The following is a 23174-nucleotide window of genomic DNA, read 5'->3' as shown; positions in this document are numbered from 1 at the left end:
TGGATAGGAATGTCCGTAATGCAAACTTGGTGGTCAGAGCCGCAGTCCGCCTCGGGGGCAATTCTTGTCGCGCAGAGTGGTATGTTCGAAAAAGTATTACCGCAGTTGTGGGTGAGAACGCCAGGACCTGTCAGCAGACGCCAGGACCTTCAATGCCACACGGACATTTGCCCATAGTTCTAGGTTAGGGTTGTCGAGGCTTAGCAGAGTCTCAATGCCTGACATCAGCCTCATGAATGCCCGGTGGCCGCAGGCCGCGAGGCTCAACCTCACTTTGGCCAGACTCTCAGCTACCAGCATTGCTCACCCAAACCCCTCTCAACGCCTTCAGGCTAACGAGCCAACCATTAAACTTCCGACGACGCTAGTAAGCGAGATGAGGCAATCCCCAGTCATCACAGAAGCGATCACAGCAACCAAGCAAGGATCAGAGCGACCGAACGAGGATCGGCGTCAGAAGAAGGAAATAGAATGGTTGAAGGCACTCAGGAAAATCCACATGTATGAAGATCGCTATATAGATACCATGAGGCCTCGAGCAACAAGGCTTGGTACGTACCTTAGTACGCACCAAACCTCTTTGGCATAAGAAGGCCTTGAAGCCCGGCCTGGATGGAAAGGCTTCAGAGGATTCAACAAGGCCTTCGGGACCAAAGTAGTTTATCAGCTGAATTGAACTACTGCTCCAAGCCCAGAATACTGCCCTTGTCACATTCAAGCTAAAACTTGGATCCTGGCACTCGACCGCTGTCTCAACGGAGATTAGAGATGACGTCCCTCAGTCACGGCTCCTCACCAACCGTCCCCCATTCGCTCCACAACATCAAACTTTTTAGTTGAGGAGAATAGGTTGGCCATAAGCACGGTCCTCATCCCATCCCGACCACGGCCGGACTTTCACCCGTCTATCTGACAGATCATACAAGGCATGTTCAGCCCGGAGATCCTCCTTAATCTGTTCCATGCATTTCTCCGCCTGTTCCCTCGCAGCCTGCGTGATTTTTCCCTCTTTGACGTGCTTCAACAAAACCTTCAACAGCTTGTAGGCGGCAACTCGGCGCGAGAGGGAGAGAAATGGGGCGCCGTGTGATATGGCGTTCTCTAGGGGCGTGGAGTTGAACAGGGTGGCTTTGATCATCAGCGATGCTCCAGAGCGGACGAGGGTCTCGATGATTTCCTGTATACTTCTTGTGGGGTACTCATAATGGCGATTCTCTAGGGTATCCATCCACTCCGGGTCTTCTGCTCTGTAATCAGATGCGGGGGGTATAAGACAGTGCAGCGGGGACGACCAATTCTGAGTCTCTTGTGTGGGAGGCAGCCCCTGAGTGTCGCAGCCTAGACGCAAAAGCTGTTGGGCCGTTTCATAGTTTCCCCATTTGAGTACAGTAACGAGGGGTGACTGCCCTGCACTCCTGGACTCAGCGGGGTATGGGCCGAGGCTGGCCCCTCCTTCGTGAACAAGCACCTCAATGATCCTGTTCAGGAAGTCCCGAAGTATGAAGTCGAGACCCAGATTACTGTCACTCAGGGTCGCTTCAAGAACTGTTTGACCGTCGTGGGGGTTAACCATATTGACCAGGTTGCAAACGCTTGGGTACTCCAGCATGGCGGACAGGAACTCGATGTCCTTCCTGAAAAAGGCCGTTTTTATCGCGGTTTGAAGGATTAGGGGCCTGTCAACATTCTTCGACTCTTCCAAAGCCGCTCGTCCGAACTGGTCTATGATAAACTGTGCGATGAGGGAATGACCTTTGCATAAGGCCAGGTGTAATGTCGAGCATTTGTGCTCCGACTCTTCGCTGGTAGTGTCACATTCACACATGTTGACGGCAGCTTGGTCGGGCGTGTTGATCACTGCGCCCTCTTGAATCAGCCACACCACGGAGGGGCCGCGGCCCTTCTGGACCGCATGCTGGAGCATCGTTCCCAAGCCATAATTCAACCACATATGATGGTAGATGTCTTTGCCGTGAAAACCCTTGACTCGAGCATTGATGTCTGCTCCATAAGCTTTAGCTTGAGCCATCACAGGCACCGATTCGTTGGTGATACCCCACATGAGAGCCTCGTTTGGGTAGCAATGCGGGTAGTTTTCATGCTTTGCGGTGCGGTATAATTCTGGCTCGTATATTGACCTCAGCCTATTCGAAGACCTAGACAATACGGCAAGTGTGTCCAGCCGACCGTCGTCCTTTAGGAAACGCGAAATCATCAGGTGAATTTCGGGAGGCAGGTTCGGACAACCCTGTGCGGTGGGGCGAATGATTGGGCTCATGTTCTGTGGTTATCGGATGAATAGATGAGGTATATCTGGATAGAAATGTCGTTGCGGTAGACGTGGTGAGTTATTGGTGGAAGTGCAAATCGCGAATCGGTAGTAAATTTTGGTATGGTTATATAGGAGGAAGGCGAACGAAAAGTAGCTGGAGAAATAAACAGAATTTGGTTGAATGGTGAATGGCAGATACCTGCGGTATTGCGTTAGCAATGGAGAACTGGTTCGAGCTTCCAGCTGGCCTCAGCTGCCAGCCATGTTATATCAACGCCTCCAAACCACTTGACACTCACCCATTAAGCGCTAACCAACCAAACTTTGAAGCCTAAGCCTTCCCGAATTTTCCCACCTTTTGTTTTTCTTCTCATTTTTTGAGGCGCCGGAAGGATCGTCACACGGACATTTGCCCAGAGTTCTGGGTTAGATGTTCCGCGGCTTAACAGAACCTCAACACTTTGCATCAGCCTTAACTGCCGATGGTGCTGAGCATCATCCTGAGGTTCCCCTCGCATCACGAGACGAGAGGGCACCGTTAGGGGCATGGTGAGATATGCATTGTTATGCGATGTGCATGAAAGACAGGTCAGCCCGTGCATGCGTACGTGCAGCTCCAGTGACTGCTGGGCCACAATGACGACCGGCCAGAGGCCGATGCTAGAGGAAAGAAGGAGAATGGGCGAAAAGCACTCAGGAAGATCCACATGAAGACCGCTAGATAGATACCTCGAGGCATTAGGCAACAAGGCTCGATACGCACCTCAGTACGTACCACACCTCTTTGGAATAAGAAAGCCTAGAAACTCAGCCTTTGGTTGTTGTTGTTGTTGTTGTTGTTATTTTTAACGTCTACTTCCGCCTCCCGTAGGGCATGAGACGTGCCGCACCGGTAAGTCTAGCATACAAAATTAAGAGCAATGCCCTAACTGTCCACCAAAACCATTAATCCGAGGGCAAACCGAGGCCTATTGCCAGTATAAATCATGTGTTGCCCATAGCGTAAACGCGGCCCAACACTTATAATCGAATCGCCCAGTGGGCGAGCCGCCAGTATATGACGGAACCTGTAGCACAAAGGAAAAGATAAAAGAAATGACAAAATCACTCCTCTCCACTCTCACTCCCGCTCTCCTCCTCCCGCAAGGCCTCCTCCCGTCTCCTTGCACGGTGAACTAGCCTGTCCAAGTCCACCGTAACCCTCTCAATATCGTTGCCATGGCCAACCTCCACCCCTCTACTCCGTAAAAACCCCGTAAGGTTGTCAGCGGCGCCACCGCCGTCAGTGTGCTGTTGCCAGAGTGTCTGGCGCCATGCCTTTCTCGTGCAAGTCCACGAAAAGAAGTGCGAGGTCTGGATCCTAGCGATGAAGCGCTGCCAGTAAATTCCAATAGCAAGGGAGAGATTCTCCCGCGTAGCCGCTTCGCCTGTGACGGGGGAAACTGCATATGCCTTCGTGCAGAAAAAGGGATGGAAGGGATTCTTCCAGCTTCCACAGAAGCATGTTAGCAGGGCGTCCTCGTGCTCGAAGCGCTCGTGGTAGTCCTTGAAATCACCGTGGCCAGACCTGGCCGCGTGGACGGGAACTGCGTGCGTGGGAGAAAGGGTCTTTGATAGGTTCCGCGGAAGCCCTTTCACCGGTTAGAGCAATATAAGACGCGTGACCTTTACCCGGACGAACCGGGTTTTGCACACGTTCGGTTCCAAAGTGTAGCATCTTGGCGACTGGAAAGCGATGTAAGCCGCAGCAACGTTTGTTGGACATCCATCCTTAAGAGGGTGCAAGATACATGAATGTGGTCATCAGAATAATGCCAACCTGGAATAGTTGTTCTCTGTTACTCGACCGCATGGGGGTCATCGATGCCTTCAAGCCCAAAGTCACAGCCCTACAGACGTGGGGCAGATGACACAGATCACCCAGCGGTTGCAACAAGCTCTTGAGATCTGATGAAGCAATATACCTACCTATACGAGCGTTCCTTACCGATAACCTCAGCCGGAAGCTCCTGCCGAAACTCCATCCACCGCTGCTGCGGTACACCGGACAGCGCGCATGGCTCTTTCCTTGCAAAAAGGCACCCAACAAGGGCATGAAAAGTCCAGAAGCCCGAATCCTAGGTGACGGGTCATTCTATGACATCGCACTACCATGAAACAGGTAACAGTTTGAGTGTAGGGCTGATCGAACAAGCCCTGTGGTAGTGTGCGTCGAGTGACGAACATACACGACTGACTTGAAGCCAAGTAAGGGTCTGGGAGTACGCCATTGCGTTGGGACAGCAGCTTTGTTGTCCGGTATCTACCCCCACAATTACCAAGCGACACTCCCGTGCTCACTAATACCAAGAAGGCGTAGTGTCATCTGCGTAGGGCTGTGAGCTACCGAGACCGAAGCACTGGTTCTTCGTTGTCGGTAAGAGCCGAAAGCCGCTTCAAGCCATGGGTTGGGGAATCCTGGACGACTTCAGGTGCACCTTATCTCCCAGTAAATCGTGTAGAAATGGTAGGTTCGAGAATTCTAAGGACTAGGACTGGAATTGCTTGAAGCCATTCATTGAAGATGATGTTAGGTTCAAACTCCGAGAAGATTAAGAGAGGGACTTCACTGGATCTGTTCAAGTGTCAGCACACGTCTCGCATTCACCGAAAGAATGTCAAGTAAAGGATAGGTAGAAAAATCCAAGGCAAAATCCACCGTGATGCCTCCTAAACGGGCATTATCTTCTCACCGGCCACCCTGACCTACACCTCTGGGAGGTGAAAACTGAGGAGATTCTCCAACATCCCATACACCACCTGCCCAGAAATCCCTTCAGCGACGGAATGCGAGCCTCGCAACTCCATGAAGCACTGAATATGACCAAGAACAGAAAATCAGAAGACAATGCCCTGCTTACCACCTGCGCGTGTGGGGGGTGAGTGTTGGGAGGTCAGTCAGCAAACCTCGCGATGAATGACCGCACTGTCACGCATTTGGGACGATGTCTCGAGTCAACACTCGACGGTTAGGTCCTTCTTTAATCGTTTGGGGGCATGTAAACTCACCTTCGACGACCCAAGCCTTGGGGTTGCCTCAAAACTCGAGTATAAAGACTCCAACAGGCCGTGTTCTTTCCATCAGCTCTTCCCCCCATCATCAACAGCGTCAACTTCACTCCAGTAACCACAACATTTTCAACACTTCAACACACTCTAAACCACCAACACAAGCAATACCTACCTAATCACCCGCCAAAATGGTTCAAATCACTTCTGTCCTCGTCGCCACCGCTGCCTTCCTCGGTGCCGGTGTCTCCGCCCAGCACCCGAGCCCTATGCCTGACACCTGCACGGTCGGCGTAATCTACTGCGGCCATGAGCTCTTGAACAACAACGCCAACTTTGGTAAGTTGCTTTTCGCATTTCAACCCCAGCGGTCTCTTCCATCGTTCTCCACAAAATCCTAACATTTGCGCCGCCTCAGAGACAGTTTGGAAGCCGAGAATCAACGCTGCTCTCGCCGCCGAGGGCCTGGGCCCTATCCCCAATATTGGCAGCCGCGGTTATGACGCGACCTACAACTGCACCAGCCCTATCACTCTGGACTATCTCTCCTGGTGCGGCGCTCCGGGCCGTTGCCAGCCTCCCAACAACCAGTTCTGCAATGGCAAGGACTCTTGCTGCCATGCTTGAGTGGTTAATAGACCGCTACGATCCAGATATGAGGATGAGCCAGGATAGGATAGATGAAGATGGATAAAGATTACAAGACGAGACGTCGCGAGACACTGCTTCCTTTTGTGCTTTTGGCCTGGCCAGGCTTTCTTTTGTTTCTCTTTTGGAAGTAATAGGCAAAGCATGTAACTAGCCGTCCACTCTTTTGTTAGCACAGAATATTTTATACGAAAAAGGTTGCAACCACATTGCTAAAGGAAATTGCACAATTGACATTGCAAGATCTTGTTGAATGGAAAGACAGAAGAAAGGGTCGTGACCGAGAAATAATAAGGGACAAAGGCGAAAAAGAAAAGAATGGAGAAAAAAGAGGCGATCCCCATTTAAGCGAGATGGAGATCAAATTGATGTTGACAAGAGTGGGATTCGAACCCACGCCCTTTCGGACCACGGAACTGAGTTTCAACTCGGATTAAGGGTTAACCTTAACGTGGCGCCTTAGACCGCTCGGCCATCTTGCCTTTTAGTTGAAATTTTGTCAATTCCTTCTTATTTTCAGATCAGCATCAGCCACGATCGATGCAACTCGCCTATTTCACTCCTCAAGGCGGCCTGCTCCTTCACCCTCCTCACCCGCATAGACCTGTCTGGTGAACTTCTCCGCCTCGTGAATGATGTGCACACTCTGATCCACGCTAGGCGATCTCGGCTCTCCTTGTACTTTTTGCCACCCTACCAACAACTCCCTCAAATGACTTCCCGCTTGGAGAATTTCGGGCCCGATAAGGGTTTTGAGTGACGGGATCCGGCAGGCTGCTAAGAGGACGAGCATTGCGCCTGCCATTCTGATTGTGTTATGTTAGTGCAAGCTCCAGGTCGGACGAGGCAAGGAGAAGAAAATGACAGGAACGCACGAAAGTGAACAAATCCAAGTATCCACCAGCACTGTCTGGGAGAATCCCCTGAGGTTCAAGATGTGAAGCAAACAAGCATCCAGACAAGCCTTGCAGTTGGCTAGGACTTCGCGTTCTACTAGCTTTATGTTCATGGATGACGGGGTAGTGGTGCTGTTCATGCCGACGGCCGTGCTGCTTGCTGGAACGGAAGCTAGGGGACCTTGGACGCCACCAAATCCACCTGTCGCTGCGCTTGAACTGGCTTCAAGGCAGGAGCCGGCATTGGCACTGCTTAACATCCACATAAGGTACCTGTGACAGGCATGTCAGTGACTGTTTCTGGGTTGGTTGATGGTAGTGAAGGGGTTGCAACTTACGGCCGGTAGATGACACTCCGACAAGTGAGATACCTTTGCCTCAGGAATCCCCCATGCTCCGTCTTTACTCCGGTGATCTTGTACTCTGCCGCGGGTGCAGACCACTCAACCTCGAAGGCGAAAGTTTCTGGCAGTACACTCCTCCACTCTTCTAACTGATGATCTAGCTCCTTCACAATGCCGGGGAAACGCTTATCATCCAAACTGGCGCCTGTTCCACTCGCATAGAGTAGCTGATGCACTCGATTAAGCAGCCTTCTCATCGATATACAAGCCAAGAAGTACAGCGAGCTCTGCTCCTCCTCTTGATGGGTCGAATGCGTGCTATAACCTGCACCTGGTAGCGGGACTGAGGATTCAATGCGAGCAATACCTGATAGCGGCAAGTTGGAGAGCTCAGCTAGGTAGTCTGATTCGAGGATGTAGCAAGACCAAAAGATGCGGCGGATACGCTCTTGATCTTCAGAAGTGGAATCACGTGGTGAGTATGACAGGAGGAGCAAACACTTAGCGGCCGCGGCGGAAATGTATTCCCAAGCTTGGAGTGGACGACGAAGGAAGGCGAAGTACAGGCTGAAATTTAAAGGATCAGTATCGGTTAGAATGAGAGCTGAAGCGGACTTGAGCAGGGAAGAGGTGATTGAGGCGCGTTGTAAACAAATCGACTCACGCTACAAAGAAAAGACATTGTGCGGCAACGGAGTTGACATCCATGTGGGAAACGTAAAGTTTCTTCAGCGCACTCTCGAAGTACATATCTCCTGTTGCACGATAGGTTACTCTGCGTCTCTGGTCACTCCCAGGAAGGGTGGCGCCTTCTACCAAGCCTGCTGTCACCTTGCTAGCACAACCCAGTGCCATAGTGAGCAAAGCAAGGCAGACGTCGAGCCCGTCGTCGTCGTCGTCGTCGTCGTCAAAGTTTCCGTTGGCAATAATCATCCGAGCGTTCTGCAGCTGATCTTGTGACGTTGTGGGATACCAGAAGTTGACGGCATGCTCGAACGTGCCCAAAATGCCGTCGACATCCTCTTCTGTTATGTACGGGTAGAGGTTTGTTGTCTTCGTCTTAATCCGGGGGCGAGACTGCTCTAGGTGGAAGATGGAGGTGTAGTCATTGCGAAGAGTGGGAAAGACATCGAAATGGGGCCATTGCAGAATTGACTCTGTCGTAGACGTGTGCCGTGATTCTAGAACCGCGTTCTCGAGGTTGTTGTCGTTTTGTGGCCCGTCCAGGTGTGGACGGAGGCTAAGGTGAGTCGTGTTGTGTAGGTCAGATAACGAGCCGCCGGAGAAGCTCCCTCTCCCAGCAGATGAGCCGACCGCGGGTGAAAGCACAGGTTGAGAAGACCTGCGGTTAACAAAATATGACGATGTTGCCTAGACGAATGTTAGCCCATGATGCCGCGATGAGTAAGTAGAGCAGCTGACAATGTTTGCGTTTAACTCGTGAAGGTACTTCTCAACACGTGATACTCCTTCCAGGATAAGATCGCTTTTTCCTCTCCTATGGTACCGGTATATCTGTCAGTTAGTGATCCCCCCCCCGCCTTGGAAGTTAAAAGAGTGATGGTATAACTTACGAATTCGCCTCTGATCCGTAGGTGCAATCGCTTTTCGTTGAGACACAAGCTGTACATGGCGTACTACCGTCACATCTATTATCAAGATAGTAAGCGACCTGGATCCCAAGTCGAAGAAACCTCGTACACACGGCATAGAATCTTTGCATGATGCCCATGCAGATATCCAAGGGAACAGTAAGGCGATCAACAAACCTTATTTTTCTCGACCGGCATAGGTCACACTTGGAATACAAGTTGCATAAGCGGATAATCTCTGTGATGTGTTGATCATGGAAGTAAGACTCCTGGAGAAAGCAAACTTACTGCGTGGGACGTTCTGAGCCGTTTCCTAGATGGCCCGCTACTGGTGTCGTTCTCCATAGTCATATTAGATTATCATTACTTCCGTGCTAGATCTGCGTCGAAGGCGAAGAACACTAGAAGAATAATTGGATCCGAAGCGGACCGATGGAGGACGGCTGGAAGTTAGAAACCTGGCGTTGAGGTGTGGAGAGGAGAGAAATGAATGTGACGGACCGGGGACATTGCAGCCATAGCCCCCCGACCTTAATATTGCGGGGAAAGCGGAGACTCGGGAGGGACAAGGGGTCTGATGTGACGGGGTAGGGGATGATTGGGGAAGGGTTAACTTACAGGAGCAAGATATCATGTCAGGCCCCGACTCATTCGATCCGAATGCCGTTGTGGCATACGCAAACAGGAGACGCTTCTCGTTGGGAGATTATCAGGCCATCACGTTGAAATGAGTTATGCGCAAAGACCTGTGATCTGGGCAAGGCCGGGGTGCTTATGGTGGCTTGTACTTTGCAGTACAAACCCCGTATTCTCTCGCGTAGCAAAATCAGTAGGTGAAAGCATGGCTGTTAAAAATATCGATTGACCGTTAAAATGATGCACGCAACCTCCAATCACCCATATCCAAGTCCTATCAGCCGAGCTAGATCGTAACTTTCTCGTCATCTGGCGCTCCCATGGTGTTCAATACCGTCTGCGCACTCCTCTTTTCCAAGCTCTTCTTCACGGGGTTGGGGGCCGAGAACACTTCCTCGAGTTCTTCAAGGGTGCGGTCCTTGGTTTCTGGGAAATACAAGAAAATTACGACACCTTCAATAAGATCCCAAAAGACGAAAACAAGATAAAAGTAGTACCCGATTTTCTCGAAAGCAGGCCCCGACGAATATTGAAGAACGACAGACGCGGCAGCAGACGCAAAGTTTCCAACAGCGGTACCCTTTGCACGGGTAGCGGTGGGGAGTGTCTCCGCGATGTACATTGACTGCAAGGCTGTCCAGCCAAAAGAAAAGACGATACCGAAAATGAAGATAAAGGCAATGGTGGTGTTAGCGGCAGCACGTTGGGATGGGGTAAGGGTTTGAGTGTCAGCATCATCAAGATTGCCAACGTGGCCCGGCATTGCGAGTTTACTGGTCCCCGTCATGATGGCGAAGCAGATGGAAGAGAAGACAATGGTGTAAAGCAGAAGAGGACGGCGGCCAACGACATCTGTCATGCGTGCTCCAGTGACGGCACCGATAAGTGACAAGGCCGGGTTGATACCGTTCAACGCCAATACTTTATGCTCATCGGTAATACCGGCAGACTTGAGCATATTGACCATGTAATAGGAGGACAAGCTGTTGCCACTGACTTGACCAAAGCACGCCATGCCGAGGACGCAGATAAGGCGGCGACGAGCGGAGTGGGTGTTCCAAAGCTCATGGTAATCGTACCACTTCTTGTCGGATGCCTCTGACGAGATTTGGTTTGCCATTTCCTTGAGTTGCAGCTGTACAAGAGGATGATCGAGCTGACCTTCGCCGTGGTAGGCGGCCAGTACTTTGGCAGCATCTTCGTATCTGTCTTGGGCCATAAGCCATCTAGGGCTTTCGGGCAACCAAAAGACTCCTAAGCACACGATTCCGGAGGTGATCATCTGGCACCAGATGGGAATTCGCCACGCGCTTTCACTGTTCTCGATGTAGGAGCAACCATAGACGACCCAGGAAGCGATGATGGAGCCAATGTACCAGGTCGTATTATACAAGCCCGTTAGGGTGCCGCGCCATTTGGGATGAGCCATCTCGCTGACATAGCAAGGAGCTGATACGCAACAGAAACTGACGCCGAAACCGAGTATGAAGCGACCGCCTAGGAACTGGGATTTGGTATGTGTCGTGGCTTGCACGCAAGTGCCAACGATGATGATAAGAGCACCTGCGAACATGCCCCAGCGGCGTCCGAACCAGTCGTTGACAGGGGCGGTGAAGAACACAGCAGCAACACTGCCAATGTTGTACATGGCGAAAACAAGACCGGTTCCTGAGCCCGCAGTGGACCTAGAAGAGCACCCAAGGTTAGCTGATGGATAATGCCGGAGTGTCTTAGTCGATGAACACATACATATGGAAATAGCTCTGGTAGGATTTCATGCCGTTCAATCCTCCCATCAGACTTCCATCGTAGCCATTGAGGCATCCGCAGAGGTAGGCACAGGCGAGGACAAGATAGAGGCGGAACATGCTCTTGGACCAAGGGGAGTATTTTGTGCTGTCAACATCGTGGGCTAGCTGGACAGCGACATTGGATTCTGGGAAGGCATCGTCGTGGGCGCCCATGGCCTCCTTCTCGTTGATGCTATGCGCCATGTTGATGACTGGCTGGTATATGGTTATGTCGTTAAAGGGCAAGTCACCAGAGACAGCTCTTTTGAGGTGGACAGTGAAGAGATCATGGTGTCGTTTTATACCATGAAGGCAAAGTGGTGATAAGCTCGTTGAATGGGCTTCCTCCGTCCATGGCTGGACTGGATGGCCATGGGTCAGTCCAGGCGGCTTGGATTGGTGCAGCCCTGCATGCTGATGTTGCTTTTGCGCCCGGCGGCACCATGGTGAGCTGCCATGCCGAAGGAGACCGTGAACTTGGAGGGTGTGACTGTCAAGGGTGTTATAACCGGGGTTGGTCCAGGGCCCCAGACATCAGGTGCATCGTGAAGGCGAATCTGGAGGGTAAGTCTGGGGAAGACGCTAACAGGGTCGGTCTCTTTTCCTCTGCATTTGGAGAGGGTGGCTCCCACAGGGCTAGGTATATCTATCCAGTGTGCCTAAACGCCGTGATGGGTATCCTGAACATGTGAAGGACCATTGAGTAAAGAAATGGACCAGACAATGGCTGTCGGTTGGAGTAATGACTGGTACTGTATCGTCGAATCTGTTCTCTTCCGAAGGAGAGGAATAAAAAGTCGGCTGAACAAGATACGGGCAAAGGCTGTGGCATTTTGATACGGCTGTTGAGATCAAAACAGCTGGTCTGGGATACATGTAAAAGTGAAGAAGGAAACAGAGGTGAAAAGTTGGAGAATGGAAGCCGATGTTGGAGTGCAATGCTGCTGGTTGGGGACGAACCTGAAGCAGGGTGCCAACCGCACCAACCAATCTCCTTGCACAATTGGCTCGGCTCCGACTTCCCCGACAGCTACCTGTGTGCCCTCCGCATTTCCCCCAGTCATGGCAGTTGACCGGTGTGCTAACCCATAAACGACTAGCTTGTTTCGTTTCCTACGGGAAGGAGCCGTCATTTGCTCTTTGACCGGAGTGACTTCCTGTGACCTGCACCTTTCTCTTCACTTACATACAAACAACTTAGGAACAATCCTCTTCCATGGACCGCGCGTATCGAGTGTGATTGGTGCAAGATATATGGCGTCTACAAGTAACCTGTACTCTTAATGCTAAGAATGCGGGGTACCACGTCCAACCTCTCGCGACAATCACCGGACAAGTCTCGCTTTTAACCGTTTCAATGGATCTTTACGAAGCCAGGAACGCCAGGACAGAACGGCGACGTCGCATTGAAGCCGACGCCGATGATCGATTGTTGCGGAAGAATACAAAATGACATTGATGTGCTGGCTCCGACAAGATGATCGACCTCGGCTTCCTGAAATATAAACGCCTGGCCACTTGACCGACATGCTCTCTTGCGCTTGAGATTCCGCCTCGATAACACCACGTCGTATCTTTCATTCTCGTCTATCCGTCCTTCTTTCAATTTTCAAAGACGGCCGTCTCCAGCAACGATGACCTCCCAGTCTCGAGGCATACCACCTCAAGAAGTCGACGGTACACCCGACTACTGCAACGAGTCTGTCTTCCGGCGCAACACTCTGCCTCCACGGACATACTACATCCCAGAGGATGCCTCTGTCTCGCTCAATGGCCGATGGGACTTTCACTATGCCCCCAGTCCTCGAGCTGCTCTGTACCCGACCGCAGAGAGGGGGCCGAGATTCGATAACGAGCTCAAGTGGAAGGACCAGTGGACTACCATCCAGGTTCCTGGGCACTGGCAGCTTCAAGGCCACGGCATTCCGCACTACACCAACGTCCAATACCCAATTCCCGTATGTCCGCCCTTCGTGCCTTCGGAAAATCCTACTGGCACCTATCGCCGCTCCTTTTTTGTACCTGGCTCGTGGGCGTCTACCGACCAGCTGCGCTTGCGATTCGACGGCATTGACAGCGCCTACCACGTCTGGGTCAACGGTGTTCTCATCGGCTACGCTCAAGGTTCTAGGAACCCTTCCGAGTTCGACATAACCGAGTATGTCGACCGCGCCGGTCCCAACGAGCTCGTTGTTCGAGTCTACCAATGGTCAGATGGCTCTTACATCGAAGACCAGGATCAGTGGTGGCTTTCGGGCATCTTCCGCGACGTACACCTCTTGTCTTTTCCTCAATCTCGCATCGAGGACTGGTTCTTGCGCACAGATCTCGATACGAAGTACAAAAATGGAACACTCATTGCGGAGATTGACGTCAAAACCGAATCGCGCTCGGCGGTATATGTATCTGTCCGGAATCACAATCAGGACATTGTCGGCACTGCACAGGACTCATGTGTTGGGAGTAGAAAGGCGATACTCAGCATCCCCATTACCGATGTACACAAATGGACAGCGGAGAGCCCACATCTCTACACTGTCGCAATACAGCTCACGGTCAACGATGTGTCTTCCCACACGGTTGAACAGAGGGTCGGGTTCCGCAAAGTCGAGCTGAAGAACGGACTGATCTGCGTTAACGGGCAACCCATCAGATTCCGTGGCGTCAACCGACACGATCATCATCCTACTTTCGGACGTGCTGTGCCGCTGGACTTCATCAGAAAGGATTTGCTGCTTATGAAGACACATAACATCAACGCCTTACGATGTAGCCATTACCCATCCCATCCCAAGCTTTTAGACCTCGCCGATGAGCTTGGACTCTGGGTCATAGACGAGGCTGACCTGGAATGTCACGGATTCTACGACGCCATTGCACGTCCCTTGGATATACCTGAAGAGGTGGATTATGAAGAGCGAAAGAAGCTTACTTTTACCCATGCCGCCAAGTTCACCAGTGACAATCCGTCCTGGAAAGCTGCGTACCTGGATCGCATGGCCCAGCTTATACATAGGGACAAGAACCACGCTTCTGTTATTATCTGGTCCTTGGGTAACGAGGCTTTCTACGGTCAAAATCACAGAGCCATGTACGAGCTTGCAAAAGACATCGACCCGACAAGGCTGGTCCACTACGAAGGCGACCCCCAAGCCGAGTCTGCTGACATGTACTCTTACATGTATCCACCAGTTGAGCGGTTGATCAACCTCGCCAAGACTGAGGGCGTGAGGTCCGATGGCACCTTTGAGAAGCCTATAGTGCTTTGCGAATACGCGCACGCAATGGGAAACGGGCCTGGCTGGCTCGAGGATTACGAAGAGGCCTTTCGCGCTCACCCTCGTCTTCAGGGAGGCTTTATATGGGAATGGGCTAACCACGGTCTATGGAAAGAAGAGCCTGATGGCAAGTCCTACTATGCTTACGGGGGTGATTATGGCGACGTTCCTAATGACGGGACGTTTGTCATGGACGGCCTACTGTACAGCACCCACAAGCCGACACCTGGCCTGCTCGAGCTTCAGAAAGTGTACCAACCTATAAAGGTCGAGTTGGTTTACCGGTTTGATGAAACGTGGGCGCTGATTGTCACAAACTCATACGACTTCGTCACGGTCGATCATCTAACCGCGACCTGGAAGTTCGAATATTTCAGTGATTCAACTAGGTAAAATACCGTCACCTCCATTATAACTTTGCGCGGAGACTCTAACATTCTGCCTTCTCTAGTAGGACCTTGCATAGCTCTGGTGTACTGGAACTACCATACATCTCTCCACGATCATCAGAGAACGTCTTCTTGACTCCAAGCCGTCCATCCTGGTTACATGATACGTGGTTGACAATCTCATTTCGCCTAAAATGCCCAACATCATGGGCGGAACAGGGCCATGAAGTTGCTTGGACTCAGATCCCAGTTTCGTCTGACGATAGGAGATGGCGGAAATATTATGGCTTGCTGTTGTCGCAAATACCAGTGCATTTCCCACCTGCATGCGAATCAGATGGGGCATCAACAACCATCACGGGACATAACTTTTCGGTCAACTTTGACAATACACAAGGCCATATCACCAGCTGGATAGCCGGCGGTGCGTCCCTTCTCGAATCCAACCCGTCAACCGGGGCGGCTATCATCCCCTCCTTCTGGCGCCCACCCACCGATAATGATAGCCCTATCTCCCTCCCCTATTGGAAGCGTTTTGGCGTCCATGCCATAACCAGTCAGCTCCGCTCTTTCGACGTTACCATGACTGCTGACAAGGTTTCAATCACGACCAAAACCTTCCTGTCCCCGCCGATCCTCTCCTGGGGCTACCATGCCCACACAGTCTACCAAATCAACACGGCTGGCATCATCAGAATCAGGATGATCCTCAAACCTCAATCCTCCGATCACGTCAACACACTGCCCGCCCACATTCCCCGTGTGGGTCTTGATCTCCGTCTCCCGCGCCGTTTCGATGCCGTGAAGTGGTTCGGCCTGGGACCTGGAGAATCCTATCCTGACAAGCGCGCTGCTCAACGTGTCGGCATTTGGTCTGTCGACCACATCGCTGATCTGCAGACCCCTTACGAAGTACCACAGGAGAACGGCAATCGCATGGGAACGATGTGGCTAACCATCCGCGAGCCTCAAGGAGCCGGACTACGGGTTGTAACAGGGCGGAGGGAGGACTGGTCGGATAATTGCGAGAGAGACTTCAGTTTCGTAGCGACGAGACACAGCCCAAGGAATTTGGAAGAGGCAAAGCATCCTTGCGATCTCGTGGAAGACGATGCCACGCTGGTGAGGCTTGACGCAAAGGTTGCGGGTGTGGGCACGGCAGCTTGCGGGCCGGGTGTGAGGGAGGATTTACTCGTCAAGGTTGAAGAGATGAAGTTCTCGTTTGAGTTGCAGCCTTTGATTTGATGGAGCAGACAATGGCTTCACTCCAATGAGACTTCTGTATTGGATGATCAAACACCTTCCATCCATTATGATAGTCTCATAGCAAATAAACATTTCCAGCATAGCTCTACATCATGAACCGCAACCCACAAACATGGTCCCACGTGTCCTCCAATGCCCGTGCAACTCTTGACGGCAAAAGGAACCTCGAAAGTGACAGAGAAACTGAAACGATCTCGATATCTCCATACTCACGGGATACAAGACGTGGGAAAAGTAACAAGAAGTAAAATGAAAGCGCTTCTCTTGTATCACAGGAATGCCTACACGATTCACGACATAGCGCACAGCATAGACCAGCCATGCACACACCAACTCGAATGATAAATGCCAGTGTAGCAGTCTATTACCTGCTGACTAGATGCGCACAACGGGATGCAAGCACAACATCAGGTACTTAATTTATGCACATCATCCAACGGCGCGCGTACACAGCGTGTGCTTAGAAGAGGGATGTACGCAAGGTGCCTTGCGCCATGTACATACAGAAGCTAACGGCTGCTGTAAGACTGCAAGGCACCATTTGTTGGAAAGCAGTCAGCATTGCAGTCGCATTGCAGCAGCAGCAATATGTTAACAAAACGGTATCTCATCGCCTCCCAACCCACAAATACAACATAAAGTTAGGTACACGCGCGCAAGGTTCTAGAAACCGTCAAGCTACATCTACGGTTTTGTGAAACGTAGAGGTACCTCTAAGATTAGGATTTAAGACATGAAGCCGTGACGTGTCGAACACCGCGCGAAGCATGAGCAGATGATGGCGGCACTGAGCTGCACTTCAGCGTAAAAAGGGGACTGGAAAAGGGAAAGAAAGAGAACATGTCTCCTAGTAGGTATCTGCAACGATCGTTCTTCTGGATATGGAGGAAAGCTTGGAAAAGGGGATATGGCGAATTCCGATCGGTACGGGAACAGGTTGAAATAAGCATAACTGCCTAATATCCCCCGGCAGTCAGGACGAAAAGAAGAAGACCGGGTGTCGTCCTTCGTTGGGAACCTGGGTACAGCGAACCACCAGCGAGCGGGGCAGGAAGAAGAAAGAAGAAAAATACCGAGTGTCGTCTCTTCCTTCCTTCCTTCCTTCCGAGCGGAACCCCGGATCTACCACCTCCAGCTGGGACAGACGGGGAAGGATCGACCGGGTGTCGCTGCTTCCTCTCTTCCGAACCTGGGTGGTGGGTCTGCGACAACCTTCCTCGGGACCCGGGACCTCCTGTCGTCCAGTCCAAACAATTGCGAACATGCGGTTGGCATGGCGGGTCACCCACGTGCGAGTGAAGCATGCAGAGTCCTGCGATTTTGTTGTCCCGTTGTTATGTCTAACAACAGTGAGACGTTTAGGAACAGACCGTCGACAATATCAATCAAACACAACAAAAGGACGAAAGACAAATGGACAAAAAAATTCCGCCGGTTCAATAAAAGGGGGCACTACTCGTACAGTTCACCCAAGCACGCAATACCCAGTGGCAACACGGAGCGTGGAAACTCCAACCCAGTTGCATTACACTAAACTACTGCATATCAAATCGTGGTCGGCACCAGACAGAAGATGGAGACGAAGAAAAGTTCTTGGAAGTTGCTTGTTCTGACGACATCTCACCAAGCGTCTCACCAGCTGTCTGTCCTGAATCAATTCCCACCTCTGTTGCACCGTTTCACGAAACCCCTCATCTTGTGCCACCATTCGCAAATAAGCTTGTTAATATGTATGAACAAAATGTGGTTTCTTTGTGCCTGTGTCAGCAGTGCCTTGGTTCAATGATTCATTGCATTCTCGTCCCCAGAGAAACCCCCAAAAGCGGGACCGGGCCGTGGAGCCCCTACGCTGCCCTGTGGGGTTTTATCTGGGTTTGATCGGCATGATCATCAGGAGCTGGTACCTCCGGCTGTTTTGCGCTTATTGTTTTCTCGTATTCGAGGCGAGGAACGGAAGGTTCAAAGGATATGTATAGAACATGTACGTGGTGGTAAATGCCGCTCATTTATGGGTAGGCATGTACAATGTATTTGTGACGTTGTGCGGCTGCCGTTTGCTGGCATTGCCGGTGCACATGATCTTGCAGCAGCAGCCATGTTTGCAAGTGAAAGATGGAAATAGGAAACACTGATAGACGAGCAAAGAGACATTCGAGTCATCAAGAATGGTAATCAATTAACAAATGCCTAGATAACGTAGCCCGTACCCTCGCCGGGGAAAGCACCAATTTTCCAAGCACACCACGCCGCTCCTTCATGAAATATGTAACAAGAAAGCAAGATAGAAACGACCACATTGAACCACCATAAATCAGGCTGCCTACAAGGCACCGTCGGTTATCGTCATGAAATCGGAGACAAAGTTTCACGTTTCTTTCCCGAAACGTTTAGTCCTTGCCGGCGTAGCCGACCTTGACGTTGAGGGTGACCTGCTGGCCGTCCTTGATGTTGAGGCCAATACCGTCCTCAGCCTCCATACCCTTGGTGTAGGCGTTGGTACCGAAGCCACCGGGGAGAATGGTGGAGCAGGTGTCGTGGCCGCAGATCTGGCAGCCGGGAACGTCCATATCGTGAGCCTGGGCAACGAGTGAAGAGCAATCGGCACCAGACCAGCCACCGTTGCTGCTGTTCTCAAAGTCGAACTCGGCCCAGTTACCGGCATACTGGCCGTTCACAGTGGTAGGAATCTCCTCGGGGGCAAAAGCGCAGACACCCTGGGTGTTGGCGGCGGCGACGACGATCTGGGTCTCGCCAGGCTGGAGGGTGAAGACGAGCTGCTTGTTGGTGGCGACCTTGAACATGCCGTTGAGACCGTGGTCGGAGCCCATCTTGTTGGCGCAAACGACCTGGTAAGGTACATCGGCAACGTTGGTGTAGAACATGCGGTTGTGGTACTTGTCGGCGATCTTCTTAGGGACGGTCATCATGTTGGAGTTCCACTCGCAGCCGTTGGCGTCGCCAGTGTTGCCAGTGTACATGATCTGAGCGTAGGTAACGCGCTTGGACTTCTTGTTCTCGCCGCAGAAGGGAACGTACTCGTCGGTAGAGTTGGAGTCGTCCTGCTCCTCGACAACAGCCGCAGAGGACTTGGCAGGCTCAGGAGCGGTGGTGCTGGAAGGAATGGCAACGGAGGAGGAGGTGGTGGTGGCGGCATGGATGGGGATGGGGAAGTGTTTTTCAGCCTTGTAGAACTTCATGTCGCGCTGCTGGTGGGCGGCGCGGTGAAGGTGGGCGTGGCCAGAAGGCATGGCCGAGGCGCCGAGGACGCCGGCAAGGACGAGGATGTTGGTGAGCTGCATCTTGTCGGTTGAAGTTGTTGTTGGTCTAGTTGGAATGGATAGATGGCGCAAGGATGTTGGGTATCTCGAAAAGACGCTGAAAGCTGGCTTGATAAATGTCGAGTGTATTTGGTGGTCAATTGAGAGACGTGTTGTCTATGTTGTGCAATCAATCCAAGGAGTGTTCGTGCAGCGTGGGACCGCTTTCTAAATGAATGGCTGCGAGATTGGGATATCTGCGCGGGAAGAGTTGAAAAAGAGTGTGGTGAAGCGCAACAAAGGAGGCGTTGTGCGTCGTTGTGTGTTGGATGGAGGAGGAATGGAAATGGCGAGGGAGGAAGGGGAGGGCGTCAAGAGGTTAAAAGAGACGAGCGGGCTGGCCCATGTTGTGGTCCCGGCGGACTGCAGACGGCGCCTGCAGGGGCACACACAGCGGGCAGTGCGACGTCGCCCGGGGCGCTGAAATGAGGGCCTGGCAGAATTGATCCCTGGCACCTGGAAGATTGGTCTGGACAGGTGGACCGGGTGGGTCTCGCAGTCCCTGCCACTCGTCAGGGCGGTGATCGTCCCATCTTTTGTTCCTGAGTGGCCAGCTGTGACCCGCCGTCCACGACTTCTGCTCAGGTACCTGACGTTTCTGATTGGCTGGCCCCTTTGATATCCACCACCCAATTCCGCCGGCAGTTCGGTCGATTCAGTGGTGGAAACAATGGAACCTTTCGACGACGCACAAAGGCGTAACGCTGACCACGCAGGACTTCGCAGTGCCCTCGAACCAGGAATAGATCACGTTTGTCCAAAGTCAAAGAGTCCTTTTGTTTCATTCATCATTCACAATAGCATTCTACTCGCGACTTTCAATCGACGGTTTCTTTATCTTTTCACTCAAAGGAGGTTCGCCCAAGAGGTGCACGTGCATTGTATGGTGTTCTGGAAATTGAGCATGGGGAATGGTTGCTTTGGCGCAAAGGGTGACAGCACTAGCCCTGTCACCGTCCTTCCCTTTTCAAAGCCTGGTCGCAGTCGGTGGTCCGAATCGAGATGAACAGGAACGGGGGCAATGCCACCCAAGAGCTTTGATCCCTAACACATGTCCGCCGTGGTTACCGCAAAATGTGATAGCGAAGCCCCTTGGCCCATACACGGTTTATCCACAGTTTGATTAAAAGCTCAATGCGAATTGGCGTTGTCGGATCGTTCCTTGGTAGACTTGGCAACTCACTCTCCCGTTCTCCCCGTTGGACCCCGTGGGCTGGCCGGGCCTAGCATGAATCTTCAAAGAGCAAGCGCGCCATCTGAACAGTGAAACAAGAAACAAACCGCGTTTGATGAAACCACTTGATAAAGGCATTGTGGTCACTGGGTGACGACCGGCTGATGGCGAATCTTTTGTTTGGCCAGGTTGACTAGGCCAATCTGCACTAGTCTAGCGGCCTAGGGCTGCATCATGCGTCGACGGCACCTCTTAGGTAGAAACTCGATCATGAACAATCTCGATCCAAAAAACACCAAACCGGATCCCCTTTGGAACTTGATCGATTTCCACCAGCTCTCGATTAACCGCGCCCCAGATACGGAGCCTCAGGAGTATTGGCGCGCGTTCCAGACTTTCAGAACCGGATTACTCTTGGGTCCGAGATGATCAAAGATGAACGGGGCGTTCAAGCGAAGCTTCCAAGAATACAGACCAATCGAACATTACGAACAGCCAACGAATCGCGGTATCCATGGGATGATCTTGGTGTCCGTTGTCCCGTATTCAGTTGGCGAGGGGGAGAATGGAGGAATGCCTGTTTCCTCCTTGCACTTTTCAAGGGGTCACTGCCACTGCCATGGCGTTGGTGCCCCTGAGTGAATACTCCTGAATCCAGACTTTAGTTGCGGTGGAATTGCTTCTGCCTTCACATGCTCCCTGTGTTCGATCAAAGACAATCGATGATCCCCCCAGCATGGCGCATGCATTCGATCTCGTCCCTGCGGATGTGCTACTGTGATCCGAATGAGAGTAGTAGCCAAGGCAATGGAATGAATAACAACAACACCATGTACGTAGATTCCTTCTGGCCGAGATTCGACATCAGAAAAAAAGCTCCAATTTCTCCAAAGTGCAAATGGCCCCAGCTCCTTTCCTCCTCCAAGCATACCGACGCACAGACCACCTGCATGCACTTCAGCTCCTGATGGAAGCAAAAGTTGAAGCTGTGGAACTCCCGCCGCGGAGTGGGCCGCAGCGACCCCGCGGACCTGAGACGCGGCGGATCTTGTCCCGCCCCGCTCAGCTAAACTTTTCCTGTCTTTGCCAATCTGATTGGAAACTTTCGGTCTTGCGCAAACCACGTCCTCGTCGGTCCATCATCAATCAACAAAGGCGGTTCGCAAAGAAGTCAACGATTTCCACTTTTTCGAGATATTCTAGACCTCCTAAAACTGGGGCCCGACACTCCCGTATTACGCAAGCCTTTTCTCAACTCCGAAACACGTACAGCACCGAGAGCTTGCGCGTCGCGACGAAATCGAGCCGACAAACTGTGTCCCACCAAGCCAGTGCACAGTAACCACCATCTCCCAGATTGGAAGTCCCCGAGCCGACCCGAAGAACGACCGGGATACCTACAGTACTACACAGCTTAAGCTGAGCTTGGTCTACACTACGCAGGAGAAGCAGGAGGCAAAATTCTAGACGCAGGTCCAGCTCCCAGGGCAATTGTTGATCTTTGCTGGATACCGTACCCCAATCTCGAAGTGCTATTCCGGTAGAGAGATTAGCCCGATATCCACGATACTCGGAGGAGGATAGTGCAACACTAGAACATACACACACCCATACACACAACACAGCTATGCCTCTCGATACCTCAGCTTACAGCCTCGCGCTGTTGCGCGTCGACGGCCGCAGGTGGAACGAGCTTCGTCGCATCCATGCCCAGATCCGCACCCAGGCCGCCGCCGACGGCTCCAGTTACCTCGAGATGGGTCACACCAAGGTCATGTGTGTGGTCAACGGACCCAGCGAGCCCGGTCCTCGGAGGGGAGCCACGTCGGGCGGCGGCGGCGGCGGTGGTCAGTCGAAGAACGCTGAGGTTGCCGTGAACATTGTGATTGCTGGGTTTAGCTCTGTTGATCGCAAGCGGAGGGGTAGAGGTGACAAGTAAGTTTGCGCCCCCACTAATGTTATTACTCAAGCCTGCCGTCTGTCCGCATGCTAACCGTTATCCCTTCCAGGCACATCCTTGAGCTTCAATCGACGATATCCCAAGCACTCGCCGCGTCCCTGCACACGCACCTCTTCCCGCACTCTACCATCAACATCTCTCTGCACGTGCTCTCGCAAGACGGCTCTTTGCTTGCCGCTCTCATCAACGCCGCCACGCTCGCCTGCGTCGACGCGGGTATTCCCATGACAGACTACGTCGCGGCCTGCACGGCCGGCTCGACGTCCACATACGCGGCCAACGACGAGGGAGCGGACCCGCTGCTGGACATGAACCACCAGGAGGAGCAGGAGCTGCCCGGCCTGACGGTGGCCACGCTGGGCGACAGCGACCGCGTGGCGGTGTTGGTCTGCGAGAGCAGAGTGCAGGTCAGCAGGCTGGAGGGCATGTTGGCCGTGGGCGTGGACGGGTGTAAGCAGGTCAGGGAGATTTTGGATCGAGTGGTGAGGGAGAAGGGGATAAAGATGATACAGGAGGGCACGGTGGAGAGGGGGGTTGGCTTGAATGATATGGAGTTGGATTGAG

The 23174-nt window shown here is 52.3% G+C and overlaps 6 protein-coding genes and 1 non-coding gene across 7 annotated transcripts; 3 read left to right on the top strand and 4 right to left on the bottom strand.

Annotated features, from left to right (window-relative positions):
• Window positions 1-832: 832 nt before the first annotated feature.
• SMAC4_09509 (uncharacterized protein) lies at window positions 833-2278 on the bottom strand (the record flags this gene model as incomplete). The annotated part of the gene is made up of 1 exon (XM_066090964.1): window positions 833-2278. One exon carries the CDS (start codon window positions 2276-2278, stop codon window positions 833-835), a length of 1446 nt encoding a protein of 481 aa, XP_065945763.1.
• Window positions 2279-5511: 3233 nt separating this feature from the next.
• On the top strand, window positions 5512-5947 carry SMAC4_01488 (uncharacterized protein; the record flags this gene model as incomplete). The annotated part of the gene is made up of 2 exons (XM_003352607.1): window positions 5512-5659; window positions 5739-5947. The coding sequence occupies 2 exons, from the start codon at window positions 5512-5514 to the stop codon at window positions 5945-5947; spliced, it is 357 nt and encodes a 118-aa protein (XP_003352655.1).
• Window positions 5948-6340: 393 nt separating this feature from the next.
• SMAC4_13096 lies at window positions 6341-6450 on the bottom strand. Its single transcript has 2 exons — window positions 6413-6450; window positions 6341-6382 (listed from the first exon to the last, which is right to left on the bottom strand). It is a non-coding gene; the product is annotated as a tRNA-Leu (tRNA).
• Window positions 6451-6464: 14 nt separating this feature from the next.
• On the bottom strand, window positions 6465-9281 carry SMAC4_01489 (uncharacterized protein). Its single transcript, XM_066089601.1, has 8 exons — window positions 9089-9281; window positions 8978-9006; window positions 8783-8857; window positions 8631-8706; window positions 7873-8579; window positions 7203-7775; window positions 6844-7137; window positions 6465-6774 (listed from the first exon to the last, which is right to left on the bottom strand). Exons 1-8 carry the CDS (start codon window positions 9149-9151, stop codon window positions 6525-6527), a joined length of 2067 nt encoding a protein of 688 aa, XP_065945762.1. The 5' UTR covers window positions 9152-9281; the 3' UTR covers window positions 6465-6524.
• A 3054-nt stretch (window positions 9282-12335) lies between these two features.
• On the top strand, window positions 12336-16278 carry SMAC4_01491 (uncharacterized protein). The gene is made up of 2 exons (XM_024655242.2): window positions 12336-14893; window positions 14956-16278. Exons 1-2 carry the CDS (start codon window positions 12861-12863, stop codon window positions 16136-16138), a joined length of 3216 nt encoding a protein of 1071 aa, XP_024511149.1. The 5' UTR covers window positions 12336-12860; the 3' UTR covers window positions 16139-16278.
• Window positions 16279-18319: 2041 nt separating this feature from the next.
• Window positions 18320-19740, bottom strand: SMAC4_01492 (uncharacterized protein). Its single transcript, XM_003352611.2, has one exon. The coding sequence runs from the start codon at window positions 19456-19458 to the stop codon at window positions 18547-18549; it is 912 nt and encodes a 303-aa protein (XP_003352659.1). The 5' UTR covers window positions 19459-19740; the 3' UTR covers window positions 18320-18546.
• Window positions 19741-21782: 2042 nt separating this feature from the next.
• On the top strand, window positions 21783-23173 carry SMAC4_01493 (uncharacterized protein; the record flags this gene model as incomplete). The annotated part of the gene is made up of 2 exons (XM_003352612.2): window positions 21783-22585; window positions 22660-23173. Exons 1-2 carry the CDS (start codon window positions 22278-22280, stop codon window positions 23171-23173), a joined length of 822 nt encoding a protein of 273 aa, XP_003352660.1. The 5' UTR covers window positions 21783-22277.
• Between the last annotated feature and the right edge of the window lies 1 nt (window position 23174).

This window comes from Sordaria macrospora, chromosome 1 (assembly GCF_033870435.1).
Source record: "Sordaria macrospora chromosome 1, complete sequence".
NCBI lineage: Eukaryota > Fungi > Ascomycota > Sordariomycetes > Sordariales > Sordariaceae > Sordaria > Sordaria macrospora.
Note: the sequence above shows the minus strand (reverse complement) of the source record. Positions and strands in the feature narration are given on the sequence as shown.

Excerpts from the sequence above, each read along its gene's own strand:
- SMAC4_01491 (XM_024655242.2), top strand. The coding sequence starts at position 12,861 with ATGACCTCCCAGTCTCGAGGCATACCACCTCAAGAAGTCGACGGTACA. Across the intron at positions 14,894-14,955 it reads TATTTCAGTGATTCAACTAG|TAGGACCTTGCATAGCTCTG; the intron begins GTAAAATACCGT and ends TGCCTTCTCTAG.
- SMAC4_01492 (XM_003352611.2), bottom strand. The coding sequence starts at position 19,458 with ATGCAGCTCACCAACATCCTCGTCCTTGCCGGCGTCCTCGGCGCCTCG.
- SMAC4_01489 (XM_066089601.1), bottom strand. The coding sequence starts at position 9,151 with ATGACTATGGAGAACGACACCAGTAGCGGGCCATCTAGGAAACGGCTC. Across the intron at positions 8,580-8,630 it reads ACGAGTTAAACGCAAACATT|GCAACATCGTCATATTTTGT; the intron begins GTCAGCTGCTCT and ends ACATTCGTCTAG. Across the intron at positions 7,138-7,202 it reads CGGAGTGTCATCTACCGGCC|GTACCTTATGTGGATGTTAA; the intron begins GTAAGTTGCAAC and ends TGCCTGTCACAG.